At 27.5% G+C, this 11,443-nt stretch overlaps 1 protein-coding gene and 1 long non-coding RNA gene across 2 annotated transcripts; one reads left to right on the top strand and one right to left on the bottom strand.

Moving 5' to 3' along the window:
- Positions 1-77: 77 nt before the first annotated feature.
- On the bottom strand, positions 78-984 carry LOC135119736 (uncharacterized). The gene is made up of 4 exons (XR_010278353.1): positions 929-984; positions 393-553; positions 188-331; positions 78-138 (listed from the first exon to the last, which is right to left on the bottom strand). It is a non-coding gene; the product is annotated as an uncharacterized LOC135119736 (long non-coding RNA).
- A 489-nt stretch (positions 985-1,473) lies between these two features.
- LOC135119757 (uncharacterized) lies at positions 1,474-4,725 on the top strand. The gene is made up of 5 exons (XM_064044138.1): positions 1,474-1,500; positions 3,867-3,890; positions 4,286-4,362; positions 4,413-4,526; positions 4,581-4,725. The coding sequence occupies exons 1-5, from the start codon at positions 1,474-1,476 to the stop codon at positions 4,723-4,725; spliced, it is 387 nt and encodes a 128-aa protein (XP_063900208.1).
- The last annotated feature ends 6,718 nt before the right edge of the window (positions 4,726-11,443 follow it).

Below are 11,443 nucleotides of genomic sequence, written 5' to 3'. Positions count from 1 at the left end.
AATTAAAAATTTATTATAATTTTTTTTTTATTGTTTTCAAAATAATATATTTCTAAAAAAAAGTGTATTTATTATTATTAACTTGCTATAACTTGATAGAAATATTCATTTCAAAACTTGAAAAACTTTTTTAGCAGCCTAAAAAAAAATAATTAAAAATAAATAGAGAAGCTATAAATTTACATACACAGTGATTCACACATTCCATTAAATCGTAAACTTCCTGTTGACAAGTTTCTGTTGTTTTCTTTCTGCTGTTAACGCGGGCAGTACACTTTTCAAGTTCTTGAATGAAGGATGAACAATGAGAAATTCGGCATCTCTCTTGAATCTAATAAAAAAATATATTTTTATAAAAAAGTATAACATTTTATTAAGTAAATTAGTCAGACTTGAGGCATGGCATCTTCTGGATCCTCACGATCTTCTTCCTCCTCCTCTCGACCTTCCAAAGTACTTAACTTCTCGATAGAATCATAGTCTTCCCTTCTCTTTTCATCTTCGGAAGAGTTATGCTTTTCGGTCAATTCCTCAAGCATGGTTTATTATATTGCTAAAGCAAATTAAATAAAAAATATAAAAACTGTTACATACAGATAGTAGCTAAAGTTTGCCGAGGTATTTTACAAGAACTTAAAAATTTTAATGAAAAAAAGACGATATGTCTTGTAATTATTTCTTTATTTATATAAAAAACAGTATTTATTACTTATTTAAATTTATAAAAGGGTGTATGGATTTTAAATATTTATTATTTTTCTTAAAATAATTTTTGCATTTTATTATTTATTATAACTATTTATTATATAAAATTTTATACAAATTTACTATTCTTTTATTAAAGTATAAATAACATTAAAACTTTTTTTTTAGGTTTAAAAGAAAACTAAATTAACTTTTTTTAATATTTACTTTTTACTCAACTTACAAAGTACAAGTAAAAAGAAGTCTTTTTCAGCACAAACGAGGGAAAAACAGAAGAGCCCCCCAAGAAAGTTAAAGTCTACACCCCGTTTGTTACATAGTTAAAACTTTTTTTACGATTGCCACATTTTTTTAAGTTAGTTTGCTTTAAAAATTCTAATTATATCTCATTTCTTACTTTTCAAAATTTTTAAAAAAATAAGTAATTTTTATTAAATAAATATTGCAAGTAAATAACAATTTTTAGTCTAATGAAAATAGTTTTTTTTTTATAATTTTGTAGTTTGTTACATGAAGTCTTTTATTCTCTTAAAATAAAATTATGTATAAAGTTTAATAACAGTTTTACTAGAGAATTTAAATTTAATAATATAATTTTTAATATAATATTGCTAAACTCGAAACATTAAATAATTTGCGGTGTTTTTTGCTTTAATTAATTGTATATCAAATTACTTTCAAAATTTATGTAAATATATATATATTATTACCGTCAGAACTCTATTTTTGTGTGATATTAAAAAGGTTTAACCATAAACTTTAAATAAAATGGAAAGCCAAATAAATAAAGCTACTGTAAGGGTGTTTACAAAGCAAGAAGGTATGTGTGAATTCACAGACGAATTTTTAAAGTGCAACTGAAATATAATAATATAAAAGGTATATATGTATATAAAGAAAATTGAAATAGAGAAACTAAAAAGTTTATGGTTGATATTTACACGACCATCCACACAACTATTTTTTTAAAAAAATAACACTAAACTTAAAATTAAAGGCGGGTTTGTCTGCTATTGTAGTGCGAACTTACTATAACTATTATACTATCCTTACTCAACTTACTATTTATACTTACCTTACTTTTGCTAAATATTTTGTTTGTTTTTTAACTTACAACTTATATATATTTAGTTTTAAACTATTATTTTGCATTTAACTCTATTAACCACTTTATATTCTATTTTTTTTTTTAAAAAAACGTGATAAGCACTCTTTAGCTAGTGTCGAACAGCAAAAACTTTTTGCTACTCTATTAGTTACAAACTTTGCTCTAAGAAAGAGTTAAAATGCTTGAAGCGAGTTTTATTATTTAAATAAAAATGACTGGAAAGATATTGTCTTTAAAACTTGCGCTACAAAATTGATTCTAAAATTCCGCGTTACTGATTTTAGGCAAAGTTTAGACTTAAAAGTTGACGCTTTTAGAAGACTGAAATGGCAGAGGTTTCCTAGAGTAATAATAATGATTTATATGATAGTATCCATTACGGTATTAAATTCTTAAAGATAAAAATAGTTTATTAGAACAGGAACAATAACTACAATAATACTGAAATTAGTAAATTTAGAATAAAATAATTATAATAATAAAGCTAACAACGCTGAAAAAAACAGTATCAGCGATGATAACTTGGGATGCCTCCTATACGAAACAACAAGTTTATTTTGTAGTATTCTAAAAAAATAGATATTTTAGATTCCGATGGGATTATAAAATTATACATTCCGGCTCTCCTATCTGAGAAAGCACCTAAAGTAGTCTTTTTTGTCATTAAAGAAATGCAAGTAAAGGGCATCAAGTTGGGCCTAGAATACCAGTATTTTTGTCCGATAAAAAAAAGTTAAAAGAATGCTGAAATATAATTAAAAGTCTCTATTTTAAATGTTAAAAATATTCAACTTCGTTAAATTATAATAAAGAAAAGCAGAAATGGACAATTTTTTACCATAAAAATTTGTATTTCTTAGTAGGGAAGCGTTAAAAGCGGTGAAATTATGATTTCATGTCGTGCCTTAGGAAGAAAATAAATTAACTTGCGCTAACTTGAAAGATAAACACTCTACTAGTTATAAGAGTTTGCTTTAAAAAAAAATAAGCTTCGAAAACAAGACAATATAACCCATTACACTTAAGCATCTGCAGACAGAGGTGCACACCAAGATAAGATTATAGCCAACCGGTGCTATTTTTAATATACACCATAAGTCCACAAAGACTTAGGTTCATAAGTGATTATTTTTATAGTTAAACAATAGAAGTTGATTAAAACAAATAATGGAAAATTTTTTAATACTAACGAGATTTGGGATTAAAAACAAAGGAAATTAATTAAAAAAAGGATTTTGAATCATGCTCTGATCTTTTAAACTCACCTGAAGAGTGGTGATAAGTTTTGCAACCGTAACTACACGACTTGCTGAGTAAACCATAATAATATAGAGAAAGGAGGTGCATGAACTCTTCTGGAAAATGAATTAAAACACTTTTTAAAAATGTTTTGAGCTACAGAGTATAGAAGCAAATGAGATATGAATTAAGCTTAGTTAAGCCGGTTTTGTAAGTGCATCTACTTAGAAGCCTCTAAATAAGGACCTGAGGGAAAAGACTTTTTAAAAGTTGTTTAACGGCGGTGCTCCCAACTACTATATATCCAAGGCTTTTTTGATAACAAATAATTACACCGTACTATTAATATTATAATGAAATGTATTATTCACGGTAATCATTTCTTTGTTCCTCGATTTATATGATAAAGAGCCCCAAATTTTAAAGTTTAGTCTTTTCTAATTCTCTATTATACTCTTTAAAGAGTCATAGTAAAAAAAATATATACGTAATATTACTTTCTTCAGTATAATTTTAAAAAATAACCTATCACAAATTTATTAATAGCATATAATTAACTTAGCTTGAAAATGAGTAGTAGAATTAAACACATTTCTTATATTTTAATTTTTTATAAAGTTATATATATATAATGTTTAAAATACTCACATTCTTACAATCGCTAGACTCAAAGTAATGCCACTTTAATAGCAAAACATTACGCAAACTATAAACCAAGCGGGTTGGGTTTACCTAGTGGTCAACTATTTAAATTATTAAAGCGAAAATCACATGCTAAAACTTCAGGGATGCCAGGGCATAACAGACTTGTTAGGTGGTCGCAGCGGTCTTCGCCTTGGTAATCTTTCTTCTCGAATTTTGTGTGTGTAAATAACTTCTATTATAATTTTTTTAAATTTTAAAATTAAATTACTTAGATTCCTGGAATTATGAACTTTTGATTTCTTTTTTTAAATTTCATTTTTTTAGCTCAAGGATTATAATTTAACAATGGTTACTATTTATAACTCTACTTTAATTTTTTTATGCTTTGTAACTTTTATTGCGATTTTATTATCCCTATATATGAGGCTTTTAATTTTTCTTGCTTAGATTTTTTTTTATTGCCCTTTTCTCGTATTGTTTACTCTAATCTTGTTTTTGGTATTGATTACTCTAATCTTGTTATTTAGGTGTTTCCTTTTTTTAAGTTTATAAAATATATTAAGTTTTGGAATTATTTTTTTTATTTAGTCTGGCCCCATAATATTGGGTTTAGGTCTTATTGGCTTATCCTTTCTGAGCAAGTTTGGAAAAAAACTATTACAAGGGTTATTCAATAACTTTTTATTGTTTTTTTTCCACTTATTATTTTTAAAAGACCGAATTTTAAAGTTAAAAATACCGCCTCATTTGCAAAGTTAAAACATTTTTATAAAGGAGGTTTTGAGGAAAAAATGTCGAAAAGGGAAGCTGCCCTTATTTTAGGAATTAGGTTACTACTTTTGCCTTTTCATATAATCACATTATAATAAATATATTTTTTTAGTCCTGCTACACCTATCAAACGCGTTAGGGAAGCTCATCGTAGAATCATGTTAGCTAATCATCCCGACCGAGGTGGGTCTCCTTTTTTAGCCTCAAAAATTAACGAAGCCAAAGATATATTAGAAGGAAAAAGGAAAATAAAATAATATATTTATTAAATTCAATAAAATAATATTAAACTTCATTTTTGTTATTTTTGTCGAATTTAAAATTATTTACAGTCAAATATACTAGTAACTTAATACGTAGTATATTATATAGAGGGAGCGCAAGAAATTTTTTTTCATATTATAAATTTATTATAGGGATATCAAATTTTTATAAAAGGAAGAACAAGCGTAAATAGTTGTATGTTTGCGCAGAAATAACATAATTTACGAGTTATAGATATATAGGTTTTATATTTATAACTCTTTCAGCTTCACAACTTTCACTGCAAAAACTTGCGTTTAACTTTTTTACACAAATATATTAATGAACAAGCCTATTCACCTCTCACTAATTTTCTCTTTGGTGTTGGTGCGTTTGGTTGACTTTTGCCATATTTCCGTTTTTTTTTTTTTCATGGTTTAAATAAACATAAGTTTGTTTGTCAATCATTTTCTCATCATATTCTACGGGGTTTCCCTTTAAAAAGTCAAAGTCCCACTTCTCTTTTTTATTTTCGAGAATCAACTCCATATCTGATTTGAGTTCTCTATTTAACTTAGCATGGTCGATTGGCCCAAATAAGTTTCTTTTTACTGAGCGACTCCCTTGAAAATCATTAGTAACGTAAGCCCGTGATCTTTTTAGGTTCTGGCTTTGATATCCCTCTGGTGATGTAAGATCTTCTTGAACCGTTTTATTATCTTTTGTGTTCCATCTACTTGTCAACGATTTAATAGTTTTTTCATTATCATTTTTTGGATTACTTTTTGATGAAATATTTGGAGAGATTGCATCATCTTTTCTAGAATTTTTCTTTATATTATTAGTTTTTGCAGTTGACATTCTAACAAACAACCTTTTTTTATACCTTTTCGATGTGTATATATTTTTCTTTAATTCAAACTTTGACTCGAAATTTTTTTTATAATATATATGTCATACTTTTTTTATACACTGTCAGTTGGTATTTAAAAATTATAATCGATAAACTATTTGTAGCTAGAGGAATGTGATAGAAATGCGAGATTATATTGCATAATACTTATACGATAAATTTGTGTTGTCGTTTAAAGTGTCGTAAATTTGTTAAAAAGTAAATGTACGATTATTGCTTGATCGCAAATAAAACCATTCATCTATATGTTTTGTTTTAAAAGAAATTTATAGCTTAGAATTAACAATATATCTTTTTGTCAATCTGTTAACGTTAAAAAGATAAGAATTTTAAAGTGATTTTACTTTATTTAATAGTTAAAACGATAAATTTAGCCTTTTTGAAGGTAATTATTAGACATTTAGGGATTCTCAGATGAATATTTATAAAAGGCAATACAAATACTAATTTAGAAATTCTATATTTTCTACTGCTGGTTTAACCTTGCATATAAGGTGCTTTGTTGCGAATATGACTACGTTAACAATATAAGCATTTTTTGTATATAATTTTCTTTTTAAGTCTTTAAGTTTCTAAGCTTAGGTTTTTCAATTTTTGTTTTACTTTATAACTTTGAAATTATTAATTACTAATAAAAGGACAAGTTAAAGTAAAGGGTATACCACATAAGTGTATATAACACTGGCTGATTATATTTTAATATAAAAAATTCTCTAAAGCTATGCGGATTTGTAATGTATATAGTTTGAGTACCGCGCAACCATAATACTTGGTAAAAAATACTTGGAAAAAAAAAAAGAGCTCTCTGGTTTCAAATTTAGTAACTTAAGCGCTAACTTGCGGTAATAAGATATTATATATATCTAATTTTACTTCGGACTAGACTTTTGGCTATAAATTTATATATACTTAACGCTAATTTTTTATTAATTTACTAGAGACCCATTAATAGCTCAAAGCAAAAAGTGGTCTCTAGTCTCTTTCAACTCTCGAGGAATATATAAATAGATTTAAAAACAATGAAATACAATAAATGATTATTTTAAAGTAAAAATAAAATAATAGAAATTTACTTGTAGTTAAAGACAAACTCTAATTTTACCATATGATCACTTTAATAAGGGGAAAAGGGATTATTATACATTAATTATAACTCTATAATGTAATTTTCTTGACCTTGAGAATAATATATATAAGTTTTTCCTTTAGATGGTAAAATTCTTCTCTCACTATTATCTTGTGCCTGTTAATTTTTTAAGCGCTAAATTAGAAAAATGAATTACAGTAAATATTTTGGTTTCCTATTAATCTAGTGACACAAGCTTACCAGCCCTCTATAAAAGCTTAAGTTTTTTTTAATGATGTAATCACCTAAAATTTAGAAGTTAAATAAGATCATTTAAGGTAAAAAAAAGTGATTCTAAAACTATGACGATGTATTAAATTAATAAAAATATGTATATTAAGCACTCAAAGGATATGCTTGGTAATGAGAAAGTTTTTCTTAATATTGTGCTTTGAACTACGGATCAAATGTAATATAATTCCTAGTTACTTATAAAAATGTTTCTTATTATCTATGATATAAATCTCGCTATTACTTTACTTCAATAGTTACACTTACATAAAAAATATCGTTGTGATAAAAAGCCAATAAACCGCTTCGTATATAACGTCCCTAACTGGCTTAAAAAATCAAAATTTTGTTTAAAGTCTTCATATTTTTAAAACTTAGAGTTCCAAGTGGTCTATAAGAAAATATAGAACTGAAATTTTGTGAATCTGTAGTTATTTAAGATGCCTTTAGTTCTCAATATATTAAAAAAAATATTATGTTAACGTAATGAAGCATAATAAATAGATGAACTTGGCTATAAAATAATGCTACTTTTTCCTAACAAAAATACGTGATAAAAAGCTATGTGCTTTTTTACCTTAAAGTTTTTATAACAGAATAGTTTATACGAATACATTTATCATTTGAGGAAAGGCAGAGACAATATTAAAAGTATTTGACTAAGTACAATAATCAAAGCTCAAATTTTTACTAAATATCATATTCTTAATAAAGATAGAAGTGTTCGTGTTTACATAACTTTTTTAGTCCCAAACCGTAAAAGCCTTTTTATTAATATAAGTTGCAACTATTACATAGCCTTTAGGCGCGTAGAAGGCCCATTTTATAAATATTTAATGGCTTAACTGGTTTTTGTAAAAAAAATTTGTAGATGTAGAGAGATAATTGAGTCACTTAATTATTAACCAATATGCTATTCTTTTACTTTTGGGATGTTAACCACCTTTTCAGTTACTTGACCCTTACCCACCCTTTAACAGGCAAAACTCTAGGGCTTAAAATAGATTTGTGTTTTTTTCTGCGAAATCACTTCCTATGTTGGAACTATACTTTAAAGTTTAATATTTGTTTTTAAAACTTGATTCTATATTCCCACCCAATTAATATTTCAAATTAAAACAGTAAAACAATTGTTTACTTGTCTACCTAACCAAAAATAAACCTTACATCCAGATTGGACACTTTTTTTTTGACCAATAAAAAGCTCGGTAGCATATGCTTAACTTAACGTTCACTGGTAGATATATTTACCACTTTTTTTTGTTGGTTGATGCCTAGTTCGCCAGAACATGGTGCCCTAACTTAATAGGGATTGTTTCATTGGCCGTGTCTATAGTTTGGGGTCAATTTCCATTGATCTACTCTTGCAAGTTGGACCTAGACGACAAATGGTAAACATTGTAACCAGAAACCTATAAGGGGTTAAGGGTGCATTAAAAGAAGATATTTTAATTGAAGCCTCAAAAAGAGAGACTGAAAATCGATTTAATTACTATCAACTCTATTATAATATAGTTGACGAATGTGTATTCTTATAAAGAATGAATCGCTCCCCGTTGGGGGCGTACTCTTTCTGGAGTTGCGGTTGATTCCACACTGGTATACACAGAAATAAAAAAGTCAAAATGCAGTTTTTATTTTTTAATTAAATAGGTTGTAAATTCAAAGAAAACCTGTTATCTTCTAACTAATAAATAAAGAAAGGCTAGCTAAGTACGTTCATCTTGTACTTAATGTTTTCTCGAAAAATTTAAGTAAACACAGCCCGTGTAATTTTGCTTAAAAAACTATTATTAGCTGTATTAGCGTATACAGACGTAACGTCAAAAAAATATTGATTTTACAAAAAGTTACTACTAGACACTACAACTATTTTTCTATTAACCATAGTCCATTATATAAGTTGTTAAAAATATTATTAGCCTCCACTATTATGTTTGTAAAGCTATGTATATATCAACTATGAAAGCTCTTTCTTCCCATGTTAATAACTTATTTGATATTTTTTTTAATATCTCTAATACTCTATATTTTTAGTGCTTTGCGCTAAATAATAGTGTAGTTTAATTAAATATTAATATATATATGCTAAAATAATTAACGTTATGTCCTGATCGATTCTCTTTACAGCTCCGTTTCTCTAGTCCTCAGATCCACAAACTTATACCTGAGGTATATATAAACCTGAACAACCAATATATTTTAAAGGTTCTGACCACTATTCAAGTTTTAATGTATCTTTATAATGCTAATATTCGGTAATTTCCAAATTACGTTTTTCAAGTTTCCATACCTTTTTACGGATCACCATCCTCACATTAAAGCTTTCTACAATGGTATTAAAGTTAAGCTCGGCGACCAACATCATGTATATTAGCAAATTTTGTTAGTGAACTCGCGTATATAAAAGAATAATGGTAAATTTTTAAACGTTATTACATTATATATGTGGTTAATCTATGTTTTTTTACACAAAAGCAGACAACTGTTAGTTAGAAACCCACTCGCGTAAATCTTTCAAGTTGACTATAACCATTATTTACGTAAATTTATCATACCTAAACTGGGGGATGTCGTCATAGCTCCGCCAGCTATGAACAGTGAAGTCTACCAGCACAAAATTTGGAAATTGTATAACCCCGCCCCCATAACTTCTGATCAACTATAGCGCGTATGACAAATATACCTATTTTACGATTACTCCCAGAAGACAAATAAGTTGTCGTGCAGCTTAAAAAGTATTGTACCGCTTGGTAAATATTAATAAAAGCCTTGTGCTTAGCTTAAAGAAGTTATTAGTGCCTAGAGCTATCGAAAACTATGTACCCAGAGGTCTACTAAAAAAGGTAATTTTATAAAAACCTTGCAATTCTGTTATTGTTCTTCCCTCACGCAAGGTATTAATTGAATATTACTGACCAAAAGATGTTAACTTTATCAAGGATAGGAGTGGCTTTAGTCGAGGGCATAAGAGATTAAGTGTTCACCAGCGTAATGATTCATAAAAAGATCGAAAGGTAGCAGGAACTTATCCTACCAGGACCACCGCCATTTGGTTATTCATAGGTTTTTAAACACACCAAACAATAAACACCTGTCCTAAGGAGGCTGAAATCATTGGTTAAAGTATTAAGTCGTAACAGTGGAAAACTGCCAATAATCCATTCAACCTCGAATAATAAACCCTCGGCCTTTACGAGAAAAATGACCAGCATGGCTGCCAACCAGGCCTTACCGGCTTCTTAGAAATATTAGCTATAAAAAGGGCTTTAGATAAATTTACGACATCCTTAATTTTAGTATTATATATAATAATATTGTACTATTACATAATTTTATGAACTATTTAAAGAAAATAAGGAAATATATTTCAAAAAAAGAATGTACAGTCATTTAAAAAGCCTAGAAAAGTTTCACTTTTAAGCACTGGCTATTATGAGATTACTTAAGAAACCTTGAAGAAAAGGAATAGCTACTTTAAATAACAAATTGCAAGCATATGCACAACTTCTTGTGCTTTACTTATAAAGAATACCTTAAAAGGAATTATTATTATTTTACTAATGATCAAATAGAAAATTAAAAAGATGGTGCATGTAAAACTCTAGTTATCCGCGCATTGCCATATTTTGATGATTTTATACTTAACACCAAGCAAATGAACTGCACGCCTAGTTATTGTTTAGAATTTAATTGCCTTAGAGTAGGATTTAAAATTAAATAATTGAGTGTGACTATATATCGTTTATTAGGTATACCTTTTATAATTTATTGCTACAATATATGTGTATACATTTTTTTTAATAAAACACATGGTGCTATCATATTTTTCTGCTCTTTCTTCCCTTATTTCTTTTTAGGTTTTTACCGCGTCTTCAGAGTTTTAGTTTGACATTGGTCTAAAGGACCAGCGGTATTATAAAGGTTATAGTCGAAGTTATTAAATAGCTTAGTAGTCTAGAAAACAATTAAGTAAATACTAAGTTAACTAGTTTTACTAAATATTTTAAACAGATTTAGAAAATTTATTTAAACAGTTATAAACGCTATTGTCAAATTCGAGACTACGCTGTTGGGCGTCCTAAATAGCAAACCCAAAAATTTTTTAAATTAAAATTACAAGCCAATGAAGCTCATTGGCTACGCTCTTGAAGTTTATTGGTTGGCAGATTTCTGAAAAATTTGTAAGAGAAAATTCCGGTAATAAATACTTTTTTAGCAATTTTTTTAACCTGTTTAAGATGTGATCACAAAGTTCAATGTTAGATAACGGATAAATTTAACCGTTCATAAATTATAAGTTAACTTAACTTAATTATAGAAAACTGATTCTTTCATAAAAACTCTTGATTATTGCAATCACTGACTAGGGAATAGCTTATAAAGAATCTTTAAATCAAATATTTACAGGAGGGTTATTAAAGTTACCATTTATAGGAGTGGAAGATTTAAGAAATTTAAC

This window comes from Zophobas morio, unplaced genomic scaffold (genome assembly GCF_036711695.1).
Source record: "Zophobas morio isolate AGI-343-1 ecotype UQ-CSIRO unplaced genomic scaffold, CSIRO_AGI_Zmor_V1 ptg000304l, whole genome shotgun sequence".
Lineage (NCBI taxonomy): Eukaryota > Metazoa > Arthropoda > Insecta > Coleoptera > Tenebrionidae > Zophobas > Zophobas morio.
The sequence above is the reverse complement of the archived record's forward strand: the minus strand, read 5'-3'. Positions and strand labels throughout refer to the sequence as shown.

Excerpts from the sequence above, each read along its gene's own strand:
- LOC135119757 (XM_064044138.1), top strand. The coding sequence starts at position 1,474 with ATGGAAAGCCAAATAAATAAAGCTACT. Across the intron at positions 4,363-4,412 it reads GGAAAAAAACTATTACAAGG|ACCGAATTTTAAAGTTAAAA; the intron begins GTTATTCAATAA and ends TATTTTTAAAAG. Across the intron at positions 4,527-4,580 it reads GCCCTTATTTTAGGAATTAG|TCCTGCTACACCTATCAAAC; the intron begins GTTACTACTTTT and ends ATATTTTTTTAG.